At 41.9% G+C, this 27,965-nt stretch overlaps 1 protein-coding gene across 1 annotated transcript in view; it reads right to left on the bottom strand.

Annotated features, from left to right (window-relative positions):
* The window catches only part of LOC119955117 (protein phosphatase 1 regulatory subunit 12A-like), a 291,292-nt gene that overhangs the window by 115,437 nt on the left and 147,890 nt on the right, over positions 1 to 27,965 (bottom strand). The window contains 5 exon segments of the mRNA XM_038781005.1: positions 1,123 to 1,239; positions 14,806 to 14,933; positions 15,178 to 15,332; positions 15,468 to 15,556; positions 19,420 to 19,494. Of these exon segments, the coding sequence (XP_038636933.1) occupies positions 1,123 to 1,239; positions 14,806 to 14,933; positions 15,178 to 15,332; positions 15,468 to 15,556; positions 19,420 to 19,494 (564 nt within the window).

The raw sequence follows: 27,965 nt of genomic DNA, 5'->3' as shown, positions 1-27,965 counted from the left end.
TTTTAGGTCATGTTTGAAAGGTTTTCCTCAGGTTTGCTTGCAATGAATCATTCAACAAGCAATCAGATTTAGAAAACAGTTGATTCCCTTCACCAAAAGACAAAACATTCCAAATTTTACTGAAACAAGATGACTCAGAAACACAAGCAATCCATCACTACAGCTGAATGATTAAAAGTCTGACCACGATCTGATTCAGCAGCTTTGAGGCCTAATGATGGCAACATTTTAATACTTAGCAAAATTCTGGAAACGTAGAACTTTCAAAACTGCAATCTCTTAGAATACAAAAATATGCAGCGTTCTCATCAATTACAGGTTTGTTCTTTGCATTGAATAGCTATCTGAAATAATAAAAATAATGGAGAACAACCATTATTGCTAATGCTGTCAAATATCATTTATTCTAACAGCTTTTGTTGTACGACTGTTTTGTTCTTATTGAAACACTGGAATATTCTAAATCTCTTCGGGATAAATCAAGGAGTACATCGCTTTCCAATTTGACATTGAAATATTTGCTCCTCCAGCTTAATTTCAGATATATTTATTTGTCTGTGAGGTTTTTAAAATTTCTACAAAGTGAACACAATTTATAAATTGAAGGAATCAACAAGCCTATATTTCACAAGAAAAGAGCCAATTTCCAACCTGCTCCCAAACGGAAAAATTGCTAAGACTTGTCTCAAAAACCATGTAACCTTTGAACATAAAGACAAACAATTAACACTGCACTATTCAAGTAGGTCACATCATAGTGTATTTTACTTGTGTGTGGTGCCTTTGGTCCCCAAGAGCTAATGGGGTGGGGAGCTGGATGTCAGGAAGGAAACCACGACTGTTAAACTATAATTCCATGAATTACTCTATATTTACGCAATAGTCATTCATGCACTTTGAAGGCAGATTAAAGGAATGCAACAAAACAAATGTGAAAAACATATGTGCACACAAACCACACAAATTCTGCATTTTAATTCAAATGCTCAGATGTCCAACTATTTGTTTGAAAACACGTGGGAAATGAGTGTCATCACAACATGCAGTGAAACCCGGATACTTCTGGGTAAACACGTAACTTAACACAAACACAAACCTCTGTGCACACAAAAGCCAGCTCACCATAATTTTTTCACCCTTTTGGGGCACAAGAACAATGCCAGTTTTGCGCAAGCCCTGACGCCAAGATGTCGGATCTAATGGCTCCGCCACAGGCATTGGTGGAGTAATGGATTCATACTGAAGCCAATTAAAACAAAAAATGCAATGAGAAAACTGCAAAGAGAAATAAGCAAGAGTGACATGAGTCGTACGCTATCGGAGTGAATAACAGCCATCAGGGAACACTGTGGGAATAGTTCAACACCCTACAGTAACAAACAGTTTACAGTCTTAAACCTTGAATAAATCAAAGCTTAGATAGTTTAGTGTTTTTAATACATGTTCGGTTCCATTAAAGTTCACATGAGACTAGACTAGACGTCAAGATCATAAGCCGAATAATTGCAGAACGGGCAACAAGCCTTGAAGCTCAAAATAAGACTACAAATTTAATTTCCATTAAAACGTAATAGGTTACTGCCAACATGCTGCAGCAAATTACCAACGGTTACCTGCTCACCAGGCCACATCCGTCAAGAGGCAGCTGTCAGAAATACATTCTGACCTCAGTCTAACTGGCATCCTGGTGCAACAGTAACTGAGCTTCTCACAAGATTATTGTTCCATTAGTTTTGAAAATAACCTTTACTATTATTAGAGCCCAACTGGAGTACCCACGTTTTCAAATATTTCATTGACCATTTTTAATGCTTTCATACAGTGCAAGAAACCACCAGCTCCCAAATGTAGTGAGAAGCTTGATGGGAGGTTTATTGTCTTGGCTTTACAGCTAAATTGGAACCTTGCATCCAATTTGTACTGCTTTTCCCAAGTAAATGCATACCTTTAAATCATTTCGCATCAAGCTTTAAATGGGACAAAACTATTGGTTTCCATTGAAAAACAACATGAATCTATAATCTCAATAATTCACTAAAAGGTTGCAGAAAACTAAGTGGCAATTATAAAGACAATAAAGTAAATCTGGATAGTTAAATTTTAAATGTAATCCACTAGAATTAGTTACAAGTTCAAAACAGTTGAAAGCAACATTCACCATAAGAACATAAGAAATATGAATAATGCCTCATCGTACCTGCTCCACCATTCAATAAGATCACGGCTGGTTGATTGTGGCTCAAGTCCACTTTCTTGGTGAAACCATGGACTCTGTTGCCAACCAACAATCTAACTCAGCCTTGAATATATTTGATGACCCGGCCTCCACTGCCTCCACTGCCCTCTGGGGTACAGAATTTCAAAGAATAACAACTTCCAAGTTTAGAAATTCCTTCTCTTCAGTTTTAAATGCAAGGCCCCTTATTTTTAAAACTGTGCCCTCGAGTTATTCATTTACTCACAAGAGGAAACCATCCTCTCAGCATCCACCGTCAAGTCTCTTCAGAATCTTATATGTTTGAATAAGATCACCTCTTCATCCCAGGAATGAGTCAATCCTTTTCTGAACTGCTTCCAATGGAAGTATATCCCTCCTTGTGTAAGGACACAAAGTACTGCAGCTGCAACCTCATCAATACCCTGTAGAATTGTGCCAAGACTTGCCTACTTTCATACTCCATCTCCCTTACAAAAAAAGGGAAACATTCCATTTACCTTTCAAATTACTTCTTATAGCTGTGTACTCACTTTTTGAGACACTAAGAATCCTCCATACTGTAGACTTTTACAGATGCACCAGAGAAAGCAACCCATCTGCTGCAACATAACCTTGTATGGCAATTACTCGGCCCAAGACCACAAGAAACTTCAAAGTCGTGAACACAGCCCAATCCATCACACGAACCTGTCTCCCATCCATTGACTCCATCTACACCTCCCGCTGCCTGGGGAAAGCAGGCAGCATAATCAAAGACCCCTCCCACCTGCTAACTCACTCTTCCAACTTCTTCCATCGGGCAGGAGATGCAAAAGTCTGAGAACACACACAAACAGACTCAAAAACAGCTTCTGCCCCACTTTTACCAGACGCCTGAATGACCCTCCAATGGACTAACCTGATTAACACAACACCCCTTTATGCTTCATCTGATGCCGGTGTTTATTGAACATAGAACAGTACAGCACAGTACAGGCCCTTCGGCCCACGATGTTGTGCTGACCACTTATCCTAATCTGAGATCAACCTAACCCAGGCACTGTCAAACTTGGGAGCGGCGGGTGGCGGGAGGATCACGTAGCCGTCCGTTGCGGCGCTCCCGATCGCGCAAATCCATGTGCAACAGCCGGGATATAATAATGCCGGCTGCGAGCGGCCTTCAAAATGCCAGCAATACATGAAAAGAATTTGGCCGCACTGCACATATGTGCCCGAACATGCATGGTTGCAAGCCTTGTTTTTTACAAGTTGGCAGGCCAAAGGGACCATTGGGGCGAAAGGGACCCAAAACTATTTCCTCCATTTTTGTCAGCAACAAACAAGGTAAGAGTGGACCGCGGCGGTCGGCCGGCACGGGTCCGCGAAGGTCGGCCGGCGCGGGTCCGCGAAGGTCGGCCGCGTTAGATCCCGAAGGTTGGCGGGTTGTTAGAAACGGGTCCCCGGAAAAAAAGTTTGAAAAATCTGACCTAACCTACACTCCTTCAATTTACTGCTGTCCATATGCCTGTCCAAGAGTCGCTTAAATGTCCCTAATGACTCAAACTCCACTACCTCCGCTGGCAGTGCATTCCATGCGCCCACCACTCTCTGAATAAAGAACCGACCTCTGACATCTCTCCTATCCTTCCTCCAATTACCTTAAAAATTATGTCCTCTCATAACAGCCATTTCCGTCCTGGGGGAAATTCTCCGACTATCCACTCTATCCATGCCTCTCTTCACCTTGTACACCTCTATCAAGTCATCTCTCTTCCTTCTTCGCTGCAGTGAGAAAAGTCCTAGCTCCCTCAACCTTTCTTCATAAGACATGCCCTCCATTCCATGCAGCTTCCTGGTAAATCTCCTCTGCACCCTCTTCAAAGTAGCTCTTACACTTAATCCCCCTGTTAATGAAAGCCAACACACAATACGTCTTCTTAACAACCTGGGTGACAACTTTGAGGGATCCAAGTACGTGGACTCCATGATCCCTCTGTTCCTCCACACTCCCAAGAATCCTACCTTTTACCCTGTATTCAGCATTCAAATTCAACCTTCCAAAATTAATCACTTACATTTATCTAGGTTCAACTCCATCTGTCTCTTTTCAGCCCAGCTCTGCAGCCTGTCAATGTCCTGTGGTAACTTGCAACCGTCCTCGACACTATCTACAACTCCACCAACCTTCGTGTCATCAGCAAATTTACTAACCCACCCTTCCACTTCCTCATCCAAGTCATTTATAAAAACTACAAAGAGCAGAGGTCCCAGAACAGAACCCTGCGGGACAGCACTGGTCACCGACCTCCAGACGGAATACATCCCATCCACTACAACTTGCTGTCTTCTTTCGGCCAGCAAATTCTGTATCCAGACAGCCAAATTTCCTTGTATCCCATGCCCCCTGACTTTCTGAATGGGCCTACCATGGGGAACCTTATCAAATGCCTTACTGAAATCCATATACACCACATCCACTGCCCGACCTTCATCAATGTGCCCAGTCACCTCCTCCAAGAATTCAATGAGGCTTGTGTGGCATAACTTGCCCCTCAGAAAGCCATGCTGACTATCTTTAATCAAACTATGTTTTTTTACATAATCATAAATCCTATTAACCTGGTTCATGTTGTTCTCACAAGCAACAAGATCACTCTCTCCAGTGAACACTGAAGCAAAACATTCATTTAGGACCTCCCCAACATCCTCAGACATTATATCCTCTTCACAATTTGCTTTCCTACCCATCTTTGAATCATTGCTAAATTTTGCTACAATATAATTGGTCTCTTCATTCAACAACGGGATATAGATAAGTTAAATGAGGGGACAAAAATTGTCAGAAGGAGAATAATGTGGAAAAAAGTCCTCAGACCAATCCATCCAGAAGTCTGCAATTTCTCTTCATTTAAGTAATAGGCTGTTTTTTTATTCTTTCTGTCAAAATGGACAACTTAACTTTTTTCCACACTATTCTCTGTCTGCCAATTTTTTGTCCCCTCATTTAACTTATCTATATCCCTTTGCAGATTTTGTATCCTCTTCACAATTTGCTTTCCTACCCATCTTTGTATCATTGCTAAATTTTGCTACAATACACTTGGTCTCTTCATTCAAGTAACTAATATAGATCATAGAACATAGAACAGTACAGCACAGAACAGGCCCTTCGGCCCTCGATGTTGTGTCGAGCAATGATCACCCCACTCAAACTCATGTATCCACCCTATACCCGTAACCCAACAACACCCCCCTTAACCTTACTTTTTAGTACACTACGGGCAATTTAGCATGGCCAATCCACCTAACCCGCACATCTTTGGACTGTGGGAGGAAACCGGAGCACCCGGAGGAAACCCACGCACACACGGGGAGGACGTGCAGACTCCGCACAGACAGTGCGTCTGTGAATCGGGAATCGAACCTGGGACCCTGGAGCTGTGAAGCATTTATGCTAACCACCATGCTACCGTGCTGCCCACCCCATAAATAGTTGAGGCCCCAGCACTGATCCCTGTGGCATTCCAGCAGTTACAGTTTTCCAACCTGAAAATAACCCAACTATGCATTGTTTTCTGTTAGTCATTCCTCTATCCATAATAATATCACCGCAACACCATGAGCTTTTGTTTTGTGCAGTAACCTTCTACGGGGCACGTAACTGAACACCTTTTGGAAGTCCAAGTGTACTACATCTACTTGTTCCCTTTTATCACCCTGCTTGTTACATGCTCAAGAACTTCAATGCCGCACAGATGTGCAATAATTTTAAAGGGATTGCTCAGTGCCACAGACAAGCCACACAAAGCAAAGAGAGAACAGTTTCAAGAAGAAAATGCAGGGCTGATGCTACCAGTTTCTTCTATGCATTAAACGTAGGAAGAGATTTGCAGATGTAAAGGAGGAAAGGAGGGGAGAGAAAACTGTAGAATCTTATCCGATAGTTGAGCTAAAATGGACTGTATGGCTTTCCATTTCTAAAGATATGAAAAATACCCATTCATTTAATATAAAACAAAATACTGTGGATGTTCGAAATCTGCAATAGAATATGCTGGAATACCCAGCAGGTCTGTGGAGCGAGGGTTAAAGTATTGGCTATGAAGAGTCGACTATTATTCTTTTTCACAACTGGAGGATTAAATTGCTGGATTTTAAAAGGAAGACATATCAGAAGCTCTCTTGTGGAAAGATATTGCATCAGTACAGATACAATGGAGACAGCGAAACAGGGAATGGAATGGAGTTCTTACAGGGGACAACGTGAGGAAGTGTAGTTGAGGCAGAGCAGAGAGTCGATGGGCTTGTAACAAATATTAGATGACAGTCAAGCCTCAAATATGGAGAAAAGAAGTTTAGGAATGAAAGGAAAGTGTTATAGATGGTCCATGTTAAGGCAAGAGAACAGTAGAAATTGAAAAAGCAAAGTTGATTAAGTTTTCCAGTTCTGGACAAGAGCAGGAAATAGCATTAACATAGTGATCAATGTACAGGGAAAAAGAGAGATGGGGAAGTGGTCCAAGTAGAACTGGACCAAAAAATTCTTCCACATAACCCCCACTAGGACCTATGCATATAAGCACCTTTTATTTGGTAGAAGAAGTGGGATAAAGGCAAATTGTTCAATGTGAAAATAAGTTCAGTCAGGCGGAAGAGGGCAATGGTAGGTGGGGACTGGTTGGGCCTCTATTCAAGGACTTAGCATGTCAAACAAGTATCTTGGAAAGCTTTGAATGGGTCTGACGTTTCAGTGCAACCAGCGTCCATTTCTTGCTTCGCATGTTCTGAAAAACATCTCTGGTCAGAAATACGACGAGGCACCAGAACTTCCTTTTCCCCAGTGTCATACAATGCTCAACATCTATCTGAACTATCTGACAATCTAACACATTTATCCACTGGGCACTTTTGGTAATAGAAAATACACTGGAACACTACAGCCTCTTATGGGTTTCCTGGGAATGCCAAAATTCTTTCAATCCTAACCGGAGCCAAGATATGATCGCTAATCAGTATTAGAAAGTTCTCTGTGTACGTAATTTCCTTACTACCTGACCAGTTCATAATAAATCTGCAACATTACTATCAAGTTTAATATTCTAAAAGGCGCTGTGATAGAATTACATAATACACAAGCATGCAAAATTCCCTTCATTTTTAGGCTTGCTATTGTCCAAAATTACATGTTGGAGGGCTTACTTCATGCTTGCTACCCACATGTCTAGCATCAGAGATTGTCAGATTGTTAATCCTATATACAAGAACAACGAAAGTCGATCTCACCTTTTTTCCCTTAAATACCTCAAACCAACTGCAGCAGTCACACATCAGCATTCAAAACAAAGTACAACACCTGCACAGAAAGCTAATTTGTTTCACCTGTTGTGGGCTGTCTTCCAAAAACTATCTTTGCCTGAAACAGGATGCAGAATATTGAATCAAATTTTTCTAGAATATGCATTACATCACATTATGCCCTTATAATCCGACTTTTCCATCAAACTTTCTGCAATAACCAATAGTATATTTTCTGGCTTGGACACAACCACATTCACAACCACTACGAGACCAATTGCCGATACATAATACTCTATTGAGAGCTGCCTGGTAAGTGACATGTCTTTAGGAGATAACTGTAAGGATGCGTGAGTGCGGCTGACAAAATAGTTTGTTTCATACCTCTTAAAAAAGAAAAAATGTCTCCCTTTAGTGACTCACGTGGAAAATTCCAGTTTTCCATTATTTAGTCTACATCTGCAGATGAGTGAACCTAAGCTGCATTGCCTGGCATTCCAATATAAAACAAAACATTGTCAGCGCTTGCTTAAACCTGCCCTTCACTGGTCAAGCTTTGTTGCTTAATTTTTATTTGTCACCTGCTTTCTCTAAAACGCAACTTTGCTCATTAGTGACTTGGCTATCTATGCTTGTAGGACCACGGTCACATTCCAGTACAGAACACTATTTGACCTTAAGTAGGGTACTCTTTCCAGGGCCCGTGCACTCGATGGGCCAAATGGCCTCCTTCTGACAGTAAGAGCTTGGGTAAAACCATTTTTTAAAAACATGGCCAACTGACAACAAAACTCATTGCTCCGAATTAGACTTCAACTTGTGAAATTTCACATAAGACTCATTCTAGTCAAGTTTCAGTACCAACTGAACCAATGTGCAGTACCAACTACATGCTTAAATGCTTCAGAATTTATTTTATACAATGGAGAATGCTTTGGCATTTCGGTGGTTCACAGCCGTTTCAATATTCAGTCGAGTTCCATCTGGTATATCTATGCAAAATTCACAGAATTGTTCCAGTGTAAAAGGAGGGCTTTCGGCCTGCCCTGTCTGCACCAGTTGTCACTGAATGAGCATTCTGACTTTGTGCCATTCTCCTGCCCTTTCCCCATAGCCCTGCACATAATGCCCTCTTGAATGACTTGTTGACTTGCCAACACCACACCTTCAGGCACTGCACTTCAGACCTGAGCCACTCATTGGGTGAAACAGATTTTCATATTGCATTTGCTACCTTTTTGCATTTGCAAATTCTTTTAAAATTGTGCCCTTTCATTCACAATCCTTTTACAAGAGGAAACTTTCTCCCCATCTACTCTGTCCAAGAAGTCTTACAACACCAGGTTAAAGTCCAAAAGGTTTGTTTTAAATCACTAGCTTTCGAAGCGCAGCTCCTTCATCAAGTGAATATGTTCACATCCTTCCTGAAATATAGCGCCCAGAACTGGACACAATAATCCAGTTGAAGTCTAACTAGTGCCCTATACAAATTCAGCGTAAGCTCCTTGTTCTTGTACTCTATTCCCCAAGGATACTGTACGCATTCACCTGATGAAGGAGCTGCGCTCCAAAAGCTAGTGATTCAAAACAAAACAAACCTGTTGGATTTTAACTTGGTGTTGTAAGACTTCTTCTTCTGCCCACCCCAGTTCAATCCACTCCTGGTTTTGAACATCTTCTTTCAAATGAGAACAGTCCCAGATTATCCAATCTATTTTAACAACTGAAGTTCTCATCCCTGGTACCATCCTTGTGAACCTCTTCTGCACTTCCTCCCCAAAATATTCACATCCTTCCTGAAATATAGCGCCCAGAACAGGACACAATAACCCAGTTGACATCTAACTAGTGTCCTATACAAACTCAGCATAAGATCCTTGTTCTTGTACTCTATTCCCCAAGGATATTATATGCTTGGTTAACTGCTGTCTCCACCTGTCCTGACACCTTCAATTAGTTATGCACATATATGCCCAGATCCCTGTCCTCCTCCGCACCCTTTAGAGCTACAATCTTTATTTTACACTGTTTCTCCATGTTCTTCCTCACAAAATGAATCACCTCACATTTCTTTGCATTGAACTTCATCTGCCACTTGTCTACCCCATCAACTTGTCTGTGTCATTCTGAAATTCTACCTGTCCTCATAGTTTACAATGCTTCCATTGTGTCATTCGTAAACTTTAAATTGTCCCCATACACCAAGATCCAGATATAAATGTATAGATATATTATTTACACTCAGTAAAAACAAGGGCCCCAACAGCGATCCCTGAAGAACACAACTACAAACCTTCCTCCATCAAAAAATATCCATTAATCATTACTCTCTGTTTCCTATTACTCAGCCAATGATATCGATGTTGCAACTATCCCTTTTATTGCACGAGCTATAGCTTTTCTCTCAAGTCTGTTATTTTGAATGTCACAATGTCATTCAGAAGTCCATGCACACCATATCAACATCTTTACTCTCATCAACCCTCTCGGTTACCTTATCAAAATAAAAACTACAGCAAAAGTTACTGAAGCACAATTTCACTTTAGCATCCACACTGGCTGGTCCTAATAAACACATTATTTTTCACATGACTATTAACTCTATCCCAAATAAATGTTTCTGGAATTATCCCCACCACAGAAATTAAACCGACTGATCTATAATTGCTGAGCTTAACCGTACAACCTTTATTCAAACAGGGCATAATGTTTGCAATTCCCCAATCTTCTGGTACCACCCCAGAATCTAGCTGAACATTATGGCCAGTGTCTTGGTAATTTCCACACTCACTTCCTTCCATATCCTTGGATACACCTTATCCGGTCCCAGTGCCTTAAGTACTGAGGCCTTATCCATAACCTCCTCTCCTCATCAATTTTGAACTCTTCTGATGACAGAATTTCCTCGTCTGTCACCATCTATTGGACAGCATCTACCGCCTTGATAAAGATGGATTCATTTAACACCTCCGCCTCCATGTATAAATTCCCTTTTTGGTCCCTAATCGAACATACTTCTCATTTTATCACCCTTTACGATTAATGTGTTTGTGGAAGACAGTGTCATCACTCCTCTGGCACAGTCTCCTTTCCTCTCAGTTTTATAAATTGAGAATAGTTGGGTTCTCATCTGGGATCATAACAATACTGCTGTCGAAAATTCTTCCGAACACAATCTCGGAACTTCGATCTCTCTCCGCCCTTTACAACACTGCTATCCCAGTCTATGATCCGGTAATTAAAGTCCTCCATTCGAAGTATTCTTAAAATGTTTGCACCTCTCCGTAATTTCCCTTCAGATTTTATGCTCTATATCGTTCCCAATAATTGGTGGCCTATAAACTACACTGTAATTACACCCTTTTTGTTCCTCAGCTACAGGCAAATGGATTCTGCCCTCGAACCCTCTGGGACATCTTTTCTTCCAGCACTGTAATGCTTTCTTCAACCAACAGTGCCATTCCTCTTTTTCTTCTTGCCCTATCTTCCCTGTACACGTATCCAGGAATATTTAACACCCAGTTCTCCCTTCCTTCAGTCTTATCACAACATCATGCTTCCGCTTGACAATCTGCACCTGCAACACCAATTTTATTTGCTGCACTGCATCTATTCTCATGTATGCAGTATAGAATAGAACAGTACAGCACAGAACAGGCCCTTCGGCCCTCGATGTTGTGCCGAGCAATGATCACCCTACTTAAACCCACGTAACCCGGATACCCGTAACCCAACAATCCCCCCCATTAACCTTACACTACGGGCAATTTAGCATGGCCAATCCACCTAACCCGCACATCTTTTGGACTGTGGGAGGAAACCGGAGCACCCGGAGGAAACCCACGCACACACGGGGAGGATGTGCAGACTCCACACAGACAGTGACCCAGCCGGGAATCGAACCTGGGACCCTGGAGCTGTGAAGCATTGATGCTAACCACCATGCTACCGTGAGGCCCCTAACCCTGATTTATAAACTCCGACTCCATCTATTAACTTACTATTCTCTATTTCAGTGCTATCTGTCTCTCCTGGTAATTTGTGCACCTTGGTATTACTCTCTAATAATCTCCTGATTCCACACCTTGACTGAGTTTGTTTAAAATCTCTATAGCACTAGCAAAACACCCTACAAGGAACTCGGTTCCGGCTCTGTTTAGGTGCAACCATCTGGCTTGTACAGATGTCATCTCTCTCAAAGCCCAACCCAGAGAAGCAGAAATCCCTTGATCACCTCCTGGAGAATCCTGCGTGGCTGGCGGTTTGCAACACCACCTAAGACTGCAGACTGGCTGTCCGACCTGGCGGAATTTCCCAGGCTTGAGAAAATAAAATTCACCATCTGCAGATCGAAAGAAGGCTTCCGTCGGACATGGAAGCCATTCACCAATTTGTTTCAAGACCCTTAGCCAGCAACCAGCTGAGCAAGGTGGGGAGGCTGGGGGTAACGGGCAGCGATGGTGAAGGCAAACCAAACCAAACTAGATACGAGGAAGAGGGACAAAGCAGCAAGGGACTGGTCCAATGGCAAGCAAAGCACAAACGAAGTTGTGTATAAATGGCTGTAAATGTGTGTCTCGCCCATATTGGGAACATAAAATATGTATGCAGGTTGGGGGGGGGGGTCACGACCCTACAGTTGTTATGAAGATGCTTGCTTGTAAAGATGTGTGTTTTTTCTGATAATGCATAATTTAGAATTTGTTGGATATAAATTATGAAAACTCAATAAAAAAACATTTCTAAAAAAAAAACCCCCAGAACAATCCAGAAAAAAAAAAGTTTCTGAAATACTTTATTTCCTAAAATTGCTGAATCGCCTTGGTGTGCTTTCTGTAAGTAAGCTCAACTATGGAGGTGCTTGAAATTCACAAATAATCTTCATCTAAACAAAATCTGAGGAAATTATACTTGGGTAGAAAAGATAGGTGGATTTGTTTATATAAATTATATGCATTCAATGACCTTTTAAACAGCTTAAAATCTAATTTGAAAATTGAAATTAAAAACTAATCCAACTTCAATCAATGTTGTTAAACATTGAAATTTAAGGAGGAAAATACTGACCGTACCTGGTGCTGTCAACTTTTCTGAATTTCTTAAGTTGGAATCAATGTATTGCAACATTTTGCTCACTGGATAATAATTTCAGGTATCGAAGCTGTTTGTGCTACTGAACATGTTTTTTTTTCCAGTTGAGTGGGCAGAGATTGTGCAATGCATATATGTATAAAAAATTGTATGAGTTGGGAACAGGAGTAGGCCATTTAGCCCTTTGAATCTGCTCCACCATTTAATAACATCATGGCTGGTCTGATTGTGGCCTGCAGTCTACTTTCCTGTCCACCCCCATAACCTTTGACTCCTTTGTCAGTTAAGAATCGGTTTCTAACTCGGCTTTAAAAATATTTAATGACGTTGCCACCTGCTGCTCTCTGGGAAAGTTAATTCCACTACTCACAGCACTCCAGAGAAAATATTTCTCCTCGGGGAGACTCCTAATTTTTAAACTGTGTCGCATCATTCTCATCTTTCCCATCCACCCTGTCAAGTCCCCTCAGAAACTTGTGTTTCAATAAGATCACCTCTCAACCTTAAAAACTCCAGTGAATACAGGCCCAGTATGTCCAAGATTTCCTATTTACATAAACCCTTCATCCCAGGAATCAGTCGCGTCAACCTTCTCTGAACTGCACAATTATACACAACTTTGGTACGGCCCATTTGGAGTATTGTGTGCAGTTCTGGTCACTGCATTATAGGAAGGATGTGGAAGCATTGGAAAGGGTGTAGAGAAGATTCACCAGGATGTTGCCTGGTATGGAGGGAAGATCTTATGAGGAAAGGTTGAGGGACTTGAGGCTGTTTTCGTTAGAGAGAAGGTTAAGAGGTGACTTAATTGAGGCATACAAGATGATCAGAGGATTAGATAGGATGGACAGTGAGAGTCTTTTTCCTCAGATGGTGATGATGAGGGGACATAGCTTTAAATTGAGGGGAGATAGATACAGGACATGTCAGAGGTAGGTTCCTTATTCAGAGAGTAGTAAGGGTTTGGAATGCCCTGCCTGCAACAGTAATGGACTCGCCAACATTAAGGGCATTTAAATAGTCATTGGATAAACATATGGATGATAAGGGAATAGTGTAAATGGGCTTTTGAATGGTTTCACAGGTCGGTGCAACATCGAGGGCCGAAGGGCCTGTACTGCGCTTTAATATTCTATGTTCTATCTTTCAAGCCACAACTCTCAAATGATGAATAATTAAAGAAGAATGCTGGAGTAACCGCATTCAAACGTTTTTCTCGTGCTTAGAAAATTTCTTCCCTTCTCTGAGCTTAAGTATTGGGGGATTTTTGTGTATGTATTGTAACCTTGTTGTAATTTCTCACTACAAAGGATTGTTTAAAAGGATTGGAGGGGGCTGGTTTAGCACAGTGGGCTAAACAGGAGGCTTGTAATGCAGAACAAGGCAGCAGCGTGGGTTCAATTCCCGTACCAGCCTCCCCGAATAGGCGCCGGAATGTGGCAACTCCGGGCTTTTCACAGCAACTTCATTGAAGCCTACTTGTGACAACAAGCTATTATTACTATTATTCTTGGACTAGCCTGGGACAGTTGTGATGCAGTCTTAAAGGGACTGTGCCTGATTTTCACTTGAGTAATCTATTCATTTGACATGCTCATTACCAGTCTTTGCAGTTTAATCTGCCAACTGCAACAAATATATGTTTTGATCTCTCAAGCTTAATCTTCACTTTCTCTACTCAATGCTGTCACTCTCTCTCTAGGAAGGTAGAATGAAAGACTGAACAATTTAAATACGACCAAGATTACTATATCATTCAACAGCTGCAGGTAGGTTGCACACAGAGCTATTTAGGACAGGCCAAAGGACAGCGGTTGGGGCTGTTTAGTACAAGTTGGGGCTGTTTAGCACAAGCCTAAATCACTGGCTTTGAAAGCAGACCAAGGCAGGCCAGCAGCACGGTTCGATTCCCGTATCAGCCTCCCCAAACAGGCGCCGGAATGTGGCGACTAGGGGCTTTTCACAGTAACTTCATTGAAGCCTACTTCTGACAATAAGCGATTTTCATTTTCATTTCATTTTTCATCTTTCTCCTCAGATATAAGCTTGCATTTGCTGCACGGTACAGCAAACCAGCTAATATTAAACTAACCCAACAATAAATTGTTCTGATTTATCAGTTAAGAGAGAGATCTAAATCCAATGGTCAAGTGTCCAAACATCTGCTGCCAAGATTACTAGTCCACCTACTGCTATCTTTTAAAGTTTAAATTATTCCATACCTTTTTCACTGGAGATGTTGGTGCAACTGGATTTGTGGGTATAGTTGATGGGGCCACTGCAGCAGACTGTATACTTTCACAGTTGATACGGTTTACACTATTTACAGTTGCTGTAGGTTTGCTTTTTTCTGGAAGAAAATTGTACTTGTTAACCAAGTAAACTAAAAAAAACTCTCAAAATAAATAGCTACCCAAGGTAGTCGTAGCATTCGCATTGCAACAACAAAAACTCAACAATGTTAGACAAAAAAATACAATAACCTTCAGAAAAGGGTAAAGTTATTCGACATTATTCCAGGCTTTGAGGTGGTCGAATTATTATAACCATGGTTGAATTTATGGGTAACAGTCTGAATATTTCTCGGAGGTTACCTGTCTCTGCTTCTGACTCAGTGTCATCCTCTTCCTCCTCTTCACTAGAACAACTAGAGTCATCTTTCTTTCCTTCCTCTCCTTCATCCACTTTCTCCTGTTCCAGAGACTCTATATGCACTGGAATCTTTTGTTCATTCAGCAGGGTTTCTTTACTGTTGGAGAAATTTCAATAAGGTACCAGATTGTAGATTATGAGTAACCTTGTTCATCAGCAGAAATAGGAAACAGAAAATTTGATTTCCCAATTCAATCATCGTTAACATATTGTTAATCTCACTTTTACTTACCTTTTGATGGGTTTTAATTGTTGGTTGATATCCATTGTTGTCGTTGACTCGATCAATGGGGATTTATTTGCTTGTTTCTCCCTAAAAAGCTTTTGGGGGGTAAAAAAAAAAAAATCAAGGTACAATTTGAAAATGGTTTCACATTATGACACTCAATTGCATTTCCATTCAGCACACATGAACTGACCAGGTGAAGTGCAGAATTAAGGAAGGCACGCAACATATTTATTTGATTTGAAGGTGTAACAGGCAGTTGGGGAGAGTTTTTTGAGACTGCTAACAGTAGAGTACAAAAATTGGCAAGTCATGTTGCAGCTGTATAGAACCTTAGTTAGGCCACACTTGGAGTATAGTGTTCAATTCTGGTCGCCACACTACCAGAAGGATGTGGAGGCTTTAAGAGAGGGTGCAGAAGAGCTTTACCAGGATGTTGCCTGGTATGGAGGAGCTCTCACTGGAACGCCGGGGGTTGAGGGGCGACCTGATAGAGGTCTACAAAATTATGAATGGCATAGACAGAGTGGATAGTCAGAGGCTTTTCCCCAGGGTAGAGTAGTCAATTACTCGGGGGCATAGATTTAAGGTGCATGGGGCAATGTTTAGAGGAGATGTACGAGGCAAGTCTTTTTTTTTTATACACAGAGGGTAGTGGGTGCCTGGAACTCGCTGCCAGAGGAGGTGGTGGAAGCAGGGACGATAGTGACATTTAAGGGGCTTCTTGACAAATAAATGAATGGGATGGGAATAGAGGGATACGAACCCAGGAAGTGTAGAAGATTTTAGTTTAGACGGGCAGCATGGTCGGCACGGGCTTGGAGGGCCGAAGGCCTGGTCCTGTGCTGTACTTTTCTTTGCTCTTTGGACTAATTTAAATTGAACCAATAGGGGCTACAAAAGGAAATTAATAAATTTGACATTCGAGAAATTAGCTTAAATTAGGCGAAGGGCTCTGTTACCCCAACCAACCTGAAGCTGAGCAATTTAAGTAGCCTAACAAATTCAGGAGTTTTCAAGTTTGCAAATTCAAGGTTTTGGACAGTTTCAACTTTGTGCAATATTTTCTTGCATGTTTGAAAACTTGAATAAATTAAACTATACATGGAAAACAGAAAATATTTAAAATTCTGATCCCAAAATGCTGCTTTATGCTATGGCATATATTATTTTTTAATTTCAGAAAAAGCAATTGACTGAAATTGAGTAACCATCCGTTCTCCAATCTCTGGGAACCAATTGCATTTTGATAAAGGATCCTCAAAGACATTGCACACTGTATGCTTAAACCACATTTTAGGAAACAGCGCATCTGAGTTAGAAAGACCATGTCTCAATGATGTATGCATTTGTTGCTGGGATATTTCATTTTATACCTCAAGAAGTAACATTGTTTTCAGCAAAAAGAGCTGTTGAAGGTATGGACCGAGTCTAGAATGAAAATTCAATTTTCTTTTTTCATGGCAAACATCACCGTAAAGACTTGAAGAACACAGACAGCTTCTGGCTTGTACCAATCTGATGGATAATTGTTGGGACTCAACAGATCAAACATCAATTTCTCTGGAACTCAAGTGGCTAACAGTATGCATCTGTTTTCTAACTGGTTCATGTAGCAAACAACTTGCTTCTGCTCTCTTGACTCTGAGCAAACACATGGATTAGGCAGTTTTATGTATTGGCCTCTCCCCAAACAGTGGCAAAGGGGTCTCAAAATCAATACCTACAGTCAATTTTAATTCATATTTGCTGCAAAGTATATATTTTGTATTCATTCATGGGATGTGGTCATCGCTAACTGGTCCAGCATTTATTGCCCATATCTACTTGCCTTGAAATAATTGGCTTGCTAAACTATTTCAGAAGGTTGTCTCAGAGTCATGCTGGGTGTCTGGAGTTGCATGTCGGCCAGGCCAGGTAAAAATGGCAGATTTAGTTTCCTAAACGACAATAGTGCACCAGGTGGGTTTTTATGTCATCATTAGGCCTTGAATTCTAGATTTATTTTTAATGAATTCAAATTTCACCACCAGTTGTGGTGGGGTTCGAACCCAGGTCTCGAGAGCATTACTCTGGGTTTCTGGATGACTAGTCCAGTGAATTATTGTTCCAGTGATAATATTTGATGATGACAACCCCATCACTTCCCCCGAATTAAACGCTAGCAATTATTTTTCTTTGACAGAGTTCCAAAGAATGTTAATGCCGAGTTGAAGGGTAGATGGTGAGAAAAGTTGGAACAGCTAGCTCGAGAGGTTTACTTAAATGAAACAAGATCACAGGGCAATCCAAAAAATGTAACATCATGGGGAAAGAGCTAATGTAACACAGCAAGGACACGTGCTATTGGAAGCCGCAGAGTGAAACCAATTTAGGTTGTGAAAGGAGGAGGGAAAAGAAGAGAGGACTCTGGCAAAGTGATAAGCAAATTCCTGTGAAGCAATGGGTTAAGGACTTTAGTAAATGAGAGGAAAACCATTTTCTGGAGGTGGAAGAAAAAAATGCAGACTTGATGACTGACCAGAGGTAAAGTTGGATGCCACAGGTTTCATTGATGTGAAAATGTACTCAGTGCTTGTGAACAGTGTCACCAGGGGATAGCAACAGGCAAAATAAGAACTTACTGGTAGCAGAACCATTGATCAATATGCAGAATTTTACATGGCAGCAGTCAGGTTTTTTTGAACTAATTATATGCAGACAGAGATTCCACACAGAGGAATTTCAAACAGATTTTCCTTGCATAGAATATTAAAAAAGCAATATTTAGTTGTGCACAATGATAGTTGTTCGAAACAACATTTGCCACTCCAAAACATACTGAAAACCAACAAAAGGCTAAAAGGGGCTGTGTGTGTGTCTTCCATGGTTGTGAAAGTGCAATTTCCATAAAGATGTCAATTCTGATTTAAACGACAAGTACTCAAGAGTTCTACTGGAATGTACTGCTCGAGTTCATCTTACTGCAATTATACAGGGCCTTAGTGATGCCACACCTGTAACAGTGTGAGCAGTTTTGGTCTCCTTATCAGAGGTAGGATGTTCTTGCTCTAGAGGGAGTGCAGCAAGATTTACCAGACTGATTCCTGGAATCGCGGGACTGACTTATGAAGAGAGATTGAATCGGTTCGGTTTGTATTCGCTGGAGTTCAGAAGAATGAGGGGGATCTCAAAACCTATAAAATTGCGAACAGGACTAAACAGGGTAGCTGCAGGAAGGATGTTCCCGATGATAGGTGTGTCCAAAATCAGGGGTCACACTCAGGATACGAAGTAGATGATTCAGGACCGAGAGGAGGAGAAATTTCTTCACCAGAGAGTGGCGGGTCTGTGAAATTTGTTACCATAGAAAGTAGTTTTCAAGAAGCAGTTAGATATAGGTCTTGGGACAAAAGGGATCAAAGGATATGGGGGAAAGTGGAATTAGGCAATTGAATTGGAAGATCAAGAGCGGCACGGTGACACAGTGGTAGCACTGCTGCCTCAGTGCCAGGGACCTGGGTTCAATTCCGGCCTTGGGTGGCTGTGTGGAGTTTGCATGCTCTCCCCGTGTTTGTGTTGGTTTCCTTCAGATCATCCGGTTTCCTCCCACAACCCAAAGATGTGATGTTAGGTGGATTAGCCATTCTGAACTTCCCATAGTGTCCAAAGGTTGGGTGGGGTGCTCTTTCAAAGGGTTGGTGTAGACTCAATGGGCCTCCTTCTGCACTGTAAGGAATCTATGATTCTATATCCGCCATGATCATAATGAATGGCCTCCTCCTATTGTCTCTGTTTCCATGTAAGGCAGCTTTAATATTATGACCGGAGAGTTTTTTCCATCTTTATTTACTCAGCATAAAACTTTATATGTTTTTGTATGAATACTCCAATTACAATAATTATTTTTGAACTAATTCATCTCCTGTCAAGAGCCATAAATAAAAACATTGATTTGCAATAGGGGCCAGATACTTACCATATTCTGCCTTTTTTGCAGCTCTTCTAAGTACCCAAGAATGTCTTCATCAGCTACATCAAAAGCTGTCTGCCCCTATGGACAAAATTTAGAGGTCTCAAAAAGAGGTTGACAGAAAAGGAAAATCTTTCTCCTAATCCATGCGCTTAATTCAAGTTAATAAAGCACAAACTGAGCTTGACAGTTTCAAAAGACATAAAACATTTCTCAAACCCTTCACAATATTCTCTTCAGAATTGGGGGGGGGGGGGGGGGGGGGTGTCAGTGATCAGCCACCACATTCACTGATATTGTTTTTTGTTTATGCTTAAGTATTCTTCACTTCAAATCTGCCAGTATTAACTCTTCTCAAGAACTTACCGTGACCGGTCTTTGCCCCATCTCAAACTTCCCTTTTCTCTTCAAAGTCCTTGCACATCTTGTCACCTCCCAAATCCATGCCCATCCAATGTACAATTCCATTTTGAATCAGATATCCAGCCCGACAACAGTTCTGAAATGGCTCTTAGCAAAATCCCAAATGATATCCCCGGTGGCTTTGACAAACAACTAACCCTCTTCATTCTTCTCGAATGATCTGCAGTCTTCGACACAGCTGACAACATAATCCTCCTCCAACGTCTCTCTTCCATCATCCAACTGGGTGGAACTGCCCTCGTTTAGTTTCATTCTTTTCCACTGGAATTGTAGTTGGAAAGTGACCTGCGATTGATTTTCTTTCCACTCGCTCTGGAGCTACTATCTTTGGAGCCCTTTGGTTTTTCCATCTACATTCCACTCCAAGGCAAATTATCCAAATACATATGATTCCATACATGCATTGATATCTCAGCTCTATCTCACCATCACTTTTCTAGACCCCTCCACTGCCTCTGCTCACACTGCTTCTCCAACATCAAAAATTGCACAAAAATAAATTTCCAACCAAATACTGCAAAGACCGAAACCTTTTGTCTTTGGTCCCATCATAATCTATATTCACTGGCCACAATTCGTATCCCGGCTGTTGAGGAGGAAACTGAGAACGGGGGAGCTGCCGTGGGCAATCATCGTGAGACTACACTGATACCTCGACAAGGAGAAGATTCTGATATGGGTGAAGAAGACCCTGGAATGCACGTGGGAAGGCCATACGGTTCATATTTACCAGGAATTGGGAGCAGAGCTGGCCAAGTGAATGGCTGGGTTTTAATAGGGTCATGGCAGCCCTATTCAGGAACAGGGTGCTGTTTGGGATAATGTACCCTGCTCACCTGTGGGTCACGCGTGGGGTAAAAGAGTACTACTTTGATACGCCGGAGGAGGCAAGTAACTTTTTAAGGGACCATGGACTGGGGGAGTTTGGATATTGAGCGCGTTCGCCTGTGAATTGGACTGGGGAAATTTTATTCAGTGGGAGGGAGGGATTTTTTTTTTTTTTTTTTGCACTGTTAAGTATATTTTTGTTCATATTACCTACTCTATTGTTAATTCTGTTGAAGTTGAATCTTGTACTAATTTGGTAGAGGAGATGAAGGAGGTCTTCATGAGGTGGGGTGTTCTTCCACTTTCATTGGCAGGGAGGGTCCAGACAGTGAAGACGACGGCCTTACCAAAGTTTGTGTTTGTCTTTCAGAGTCTCCTGATTTTTGTGCCCAAGTCTTTTTTGGGAGGATAAACAGGTTCATTCTGGATTTTCTATGGGCATGTAAGTTACCTCTGGTTGGAGGGGTAAGGTACCTCTGTTTAGGAGGGTGTTTTTGGAGAGGAACAGGTGGAAGGGAGGGTTGGATTTGCCGAGTTTGTTGAATTATTACTGGTCAGCGAACTTGCAGAAGTCTTGGAAAGTAGACCATGGGGGAAGGGCCGGTGTGGGGGTGGATGGAGGATGCTTCGAGCAGGGGTACAAGTTTGAGGGCACTTGTGTTGGCGCCTCTTCGGTTCTCGCCAGCCAAATGGATTGGCCACGCTAAATTGCCCCTTAATTGACAAAAATGAATTGGTTACTCTAAATATATTTATTTTTAAAAATAAGTATAAAGTGCAGCATGTGGCGTGTTAAAGGAAATGGAGTTTTTTAATATTATGGTACGTGTATAAAGATGAATGTTTCATGTGTTTTCTACATGAACTGAAAATGCCTTAAATAAAAATATATATTTTTCAAACAGTCTGCAGCCAGAGCCTAGCCCATTGCAGGCTCAGCTGTACAACTGGGCATAAGAAAGACTGGGTGGAAAAACAATGACAAGGGATTCAATAGCAAGGGGAACAGAAATGCATTTCTGTGACTGCAGCCATGAGTCCAGGGTGTTACATAGAACATAACAGCGCAGTACGGGCCCTTCGGCCTTCGATGTTGCGCCGACCTGTGAAACCATCTGAAGCCTATCTGACCTACACTATTCCATTTTCACCCATATGTCTATCCAGTGACCACTTAAATGCCCTTAAAGTTGGCGAGTCTACTACTGTTGCAGGCAGGGCGTTCCACACCCCTACTACTCTCTGAGTAAAGAAACTGCCTCTGACATCTGTCCTATATCTACTACCCCGCAATTTAAAGCTATGTCCCCTTGTGTTGGTCATCACCATCCGAGGAAAGAGACTCACTGTCCACCCTATCTAACCCTCTGACAATCTTATATGTCTCTATTAAGTCATCTCTCAGCCTTCTCCTCTCTAACGAAAACAACCTCAAGTCCCTGAGCCTTTCCTCGTAAGACCTTCCCTCCATACCAGGCAACATCCTAGTAAATCTCCTCTGAACCCTTTCCAAAGTTTCCACATCCTTCCTATAATGTGGTGACCAGAACTGCACGCAGTACTCCAGGAGCGGCCGCACCAGAGTTATGTACAGCTGCAGCATGGCCTTGTGGCTCCGAAACTCAATCCCCCTACTGATAAGGCTAGCACACCATATGCCTTCTTAACAGCCCTATTAACCTGGGTGGCAACTTTCAGGGATTTATGTACCTGGATGCCGAGATCTCTCTGTTCATCTACACTACCAAGAATCTTGCCATTAGCCCAGTACTCTGCATTCCTGTTACTCCTTCCAAAGTGAACCACCTCACACTTTTCCGCATTAAACTCCATCTGCCACCTCTCAGCCCAGCTCTGCAGCTTATCTATGTCCCTCTGTATCCTATAACATCCTTTAGCACGATCCACAACTCCACCGACCTTCGTGTCATCTGTAAATTTACTAACCCATCCTTCTACACCCTCTTCCAGGTCATTTATAAAAATGACAAACAGCAGTGGCCCCAAAACAGATCCTTGCGGTACACCACTAGTAACTGAACTCCAGGATGAACATTTGCCATCAACTACCACCCTCTGTCTTCTTTCAGCTAGCCAATTACTGATCCAAACCACTAAATCACCTTCAATCCCATACTTGCTTATTTTCTGCAATAGCCTACCGTGTGGAACCTTATCAAACGCCTTACTCAAATCCATATACACCACATCAACCGCTTTACCCTCATCCACTGTTTGGTCACCTTCTCAAAAAACTCAAAAGGTTTGTGAGGCATGACCTACCCTTCACAAAACCGTGTTGACTATCGCTAATCAACTTGTTTTTTTCAAGATGATTATAAACCCTATCTCTTATAACCTTTTCCAACATTTTACCCACAACTGAAGTAAGGCTCACAGGTCTATAATTACCAGAGTTGTCTCTACTCCCCTTCTTGAACAAGGGGACAACATTTGCTATCCTCCAGTCTTCCGGCACTATTCCTGTCGACAAAGACGACATAAAGATCAAGGACAAAGGCTCTGCAATCTCCTCCCTGGCTTCCCAGAGAATCCTAGGATAAATCCCATCTGGCCCAGGGGACTTATCTATTTTACACTTTCCAAAATTGCTAACACCTCCTCCTTACGAACCTCAATTCCATCTAGCTTGGTCGACTGAACCCGAGTGTTCTCCTCGACAACATTGTCTTTCTCCAGTGTAAACACTGACGAAAAATATCCATTTAACGCTTCCCCTATCTCCTCTGATTCCACACACAACTTTCCACTACTATCCTTGATTGGCCCCAATCTTACTCTAGTCATTCTTTTATTCCTGATATACCTATAGAAAGCCTTAGGGTTTTCCTTGATCCTATCCACCAACGACTTTTCGTGTCCTCTCCTCGCTCTTCTTAACTCTCCCTTTAGGTCCTTCCTGGCTAACTTGTAACTCTCAAGTGCCCTAACTGAGCCTTCATGTCTCATCCTAACATAAGCCTTCTTCTTCCTCTTGACAAGTGCTTCAACTTCCTTAGTAAACCACGGTTCCCTTACTCGACAACTTCCTCCCTGCCTGACAGGTACACACTTATTAAGGACACGCAGTACCTGTTCCTTGAAAAAGCTCCATATTTCGATTGTACCCATCCCATGCAGTTTCCTTCCCCATCCTATACATCCTAAATCTTGCCGAATAGCATCATAATTGCCTTTCCCCCAGCTATAATTCTTGCCTTGCGGTATATACCTATCCCTGCCCATTGCTAAAGTAAACATAACCGAATTGTGATCACTATCACCAAAGTGCTCACCTACATCTAAATCTAACACCTGGCCGGGTTCATTACCCAGTACCAAATCCAATGTTGCATCGCCCCTTGTTGGCCTGTCTACATACTGTGTCAGAAAACCCTCCTGCACACACTGCACAAAAACTGACCCATCTATAGTACTCGAACTATAGTATTTCCAGTCAATATTTGGAAAGTTAAAGTCCCCCATAACAACTACCCTGTTACTCTCGCTCCTGTCGAGAATTATCTTTGCAATCCTTTCCTCTACATCTCTGGAACTATTCGGAGGTCTATAGACAACTCCCAACAGGGTGACCTCTCCTCTCCTGTTCCTAACCTCGGCCCATACTACCTCAGTAGACGAGTCCTCAAACGTCCTTTCTACCGCCGTAATACTTTCCTTGATTAACAATACATTGCCTTGTTGGTGGCAGGTTAAGAATGCCATTGAGTGGCTGCAGAGCAGTGTTTTTTCTTTCAATGTGACACTGCCTTTAACTTTGTTAATTAGCCATGGATGGTGCATCCTTTTCCCAAAGTCGCTCTTTCTCAGTCGAATGTATCTTTGTTAAGATTATGAAATTGCTCCTGAAATGTCTTCCACTGCAACTCAATTAACTGGCAAACCCAATTTCTCAATTCACATTAGCCAGTTCTATCTTCATACCTTGCAATTGCCGTTAAGTTTAAAACACTTGATGTCGACCCACTCTTTCTCCCTCAGGCTGAATGTGAAATTCAACCATGTTATCATCGCCACTACTGAGGGCCTCCTTCACGGAGATCCTTAATTAACCCTGTCACATTGTACATGGTCTAAAATAGATTGCTCCCTGGTTGGCTCTCGAACATTCTGATCAAAGAAATTGTTCCAAAAACAATCAACTCATCTTCCAGGCTAACTTTGCCAATCTAATTTGTTCAGTCTATATGTAGATTAAAATCACTGATGATTCGTGCCATACCTTTTTTCAAGCTCCCATGATTTATTTCTTTGTATTACATCCTACATTGTGGCTACTGTTAACGGACCTAGAAGTTATGGGGAGGCAGTGCCGCAGTGGTATTGGCACTGGACTGTTTTTTTAAAAAAAACAGAAACCCAGGGTAATGCTCTGGGGACCTGGGTTCAAATTGTCGTAAAAAAACATTTTGTTCATTAATGTCCTTTAGGGAAGGAAATCTGTCACCTTTATCTGGTCTGGCCTACATGTGACTCCCGACCGACAGCAATGTGGTTGACACTTAATTGCCCCCTCAACGGCAATTAGGGATGGGCAATAAATGTTGGTCCACCCCGCGACCTTCATGTCCCATGAACGAATAAAAAAAACTTCCACAAGTGACTTTTTTTCCTTTGCGCAGGAGGCCAGTCCATCCAACCAGTCTGCACGTACCCGCTGAAAAACCACAACCTAGCCCCACTCCCCTGCCCTGTCCTCGTAACCCCGCGGATTCATCATGGCCAATCCACCTAACTTGTACATCTTTGGACTTTGAGAGAAACCGGAGCAGCTGGAGGAAACCCACGCAGACACGGGGAGAATGTGCAATCTCCACACAGGCAGTCATCCAAGGCCGGAGTCAAACCCGGGACCCTGGTGCGTGAAGCAGCAGTGCTAACGACTATGCCACCATGTTTACCATTGTTATTTCTCATCTCTACATCTTGATATTTAGAACAAAGGTCATCTCTCACTACTGTACTCGAGTAATCCTTAATTAACAAAGCTACATCACCAACTTTTTCCAGCTTCCTGTCCTTCCGAAATGTAAGTCCATTTGAATATGCCATGGTCACTTTGCAACCATTCCTCTGCAATGGCTATCACAGATATTTATTTACATTTGAACTGACAATTCATTTTTTTTGTGACAAATGTTACTCACAGATACAAGGCTTTGAGTTTTGTCTTCACTATTTTTTTGAAATTCTGGCCTTATTTGCGTAACACAAATTTGCTAGCTCGGACCCTTCCGGCCACATTGATTATTATCCTTTTTGCGACTATGCTCTTTTGCCTGGTCTTTTCCCTTGAATATCCAACGTCTTCCTTCAGGTAATCCCTTTATCCCACTATTTCATTTAAAGCCGCCCCTACTGCCCCAGTAATACAACTTGCAAGAAAACTGGTCCGAGCATGGTTGAGGTGAAGGTGGTCCTGAAGGTTAAAACAAAAAAACAATGGAGGTACCATAAAAGTGAAAGTTGCCTCGACCTCGATGACCATAGGCTGCTCTCCCCTTTTGAAAGAGAGCTGACTGACTCGTGGGGATTTACCCAGAGGGTCACCACACCAGTCCAAAGATGTGCAGATTCGGTGGATTGGCGATGACAAATTGCCCTTAGTGTCCAAAAAGGTTAGGAGGAGTTATTGGGTTATGGGAATAGGGTGGAACTGAGGGCTTAGGTGGGTCGGTGCAGACTTGATGGGCCGAATGGCCTCCTTCTACACTGTATGTTCTATGTATCTATGTACCACATGTAAGGGGTACGGTTGAGAAGGCTTCACAGATAACCTCTGTCGATTCGGGAATAGGCATAGCTCCACATCACAAATCGGCCATCTAACCAACTGAGCTAACTGATGCTCAATGACACCATTATATTGCTGGAAGTATTTTATAGGTTACCAACTAGCGGACTGGAGAACTGCAAAAATTACACCCCTATTCAAAAAAGAATGCAAGGTTAAACTCAGCAACTACAGGCCTAGCACTTTAACTTGGGTGGTAGGAGAGCTTTTAGAAATGATAATTTGAGACAAAAAAGTCATTCATAGGAGTGTGGATGAAGGAAAGCCAACGCAGATTTAAAGTTCAACTAACTTGCTTCAGTTTTATGACGAGGAGAGGGCTGATGAGGATAATACCTTTGACATATCATACGTGGACTTCCAAAAGGCATTTGGCAGAGTGCCACTTGAGGTTTCTCAGCATGAAATAAAAGAAACAGCAGCATATTTACAAAATTGGCTTTATCTTGAATAATCCTGATTTTAAAACCCTTAACCTTGTTTTTAAATTCCTCCATGTCTTACACTTACCCATCTCTAACTTCCTCCGGGTCTACAAGCCTTCAAAGATCTCTATGCCCCTCCTATTCTGGCCTCTTGCACATCCCTGATTTTAACTGCTTAGCTGGTGACAGGCGTATTGTCAGCATCCTTAGCCCAGAGCTATGGAAGACCGTCCTTAAACTTTGCTTGTCCTCCTTTAAATCATTCCTAAAAACCTACATATTTGATCAGGGTTTTGGTCACCTGTCCTGATAACTCCTTCTTTGGCTTTAATGTCAATTGTTAATGCTCCTAGAAAACATTTTGCTACGTTGAACGGGTTATAAAAATGTAGTATGTAAGAAAAGCATTTATTCCCCAAAAGTTTGAATTTTGTTTTCCATAAACAGAATCAAAGCCAATCCTTGGGAATTTGATGACCTCAAGCCATACCAAGAAAACATCCTCTCACGGATCGTTGCTAGGGTGACATAGAATTTTGTCTTCTTTATTATAGTGACTTCAACTGCAGCCTACTTTGTTGCCATTACATCCAAGCACATCAAAAGCACATCTAAGCTCCTCACACCGAACACTAACCCCGTTTACCCTTACACTACCACACTCCTGTCATATCTTCGTTGTGAGGCAAGTTTTCATTCCTGTTACGTGCCATTGCAAGACTGCAGCAAAGGAAATATGGAATCCCAATTGCCAACCACACATTTGCACTATAAAAAGCTGATCTGATCAAAGTTACACTCCAACTTCAACTTTATGCACCATTTACAACCAGAGTGAAAATGCCAGTCCATGATTAGTGGAAATGGGATGTCATTCTTGCTTGCGTTGTGTTCCAATTTATAAACAGCGTGACAGGAAAATGAACCTGGAGGATCACGGTCAACAAAACATTTAGTGCAGCTCTCCAGCATAGCTTCAAAATAGCAAGTAAGTTTATAATGCTAGCTTGTGTATCTAAATTTTTGAACAAAGTGATTAATGAGAACCGTGCGAACATATG

This window comes from Scyliorhinus canicula, chromosome 20 (assembly GCF_902713615.1).
Source record: "Scyliorhinus canicula chromosome 20, sScyCan1.1, whole genome shotgun sequence".
In the NCBI taxonomy this organism is placed as follows: domain Eukaryota; kingdom Metazoa; phylum Chordata; class Chondrichthyes; order Carcharhiniformes; family Scyliorhinidae; genus Scyliorhinus; species Scyliorhinus canicula.
Note: the sequence above shows the minus strand (reverse complement) of the source record. Positions and strands in the feature narration are given on the sequence as shown.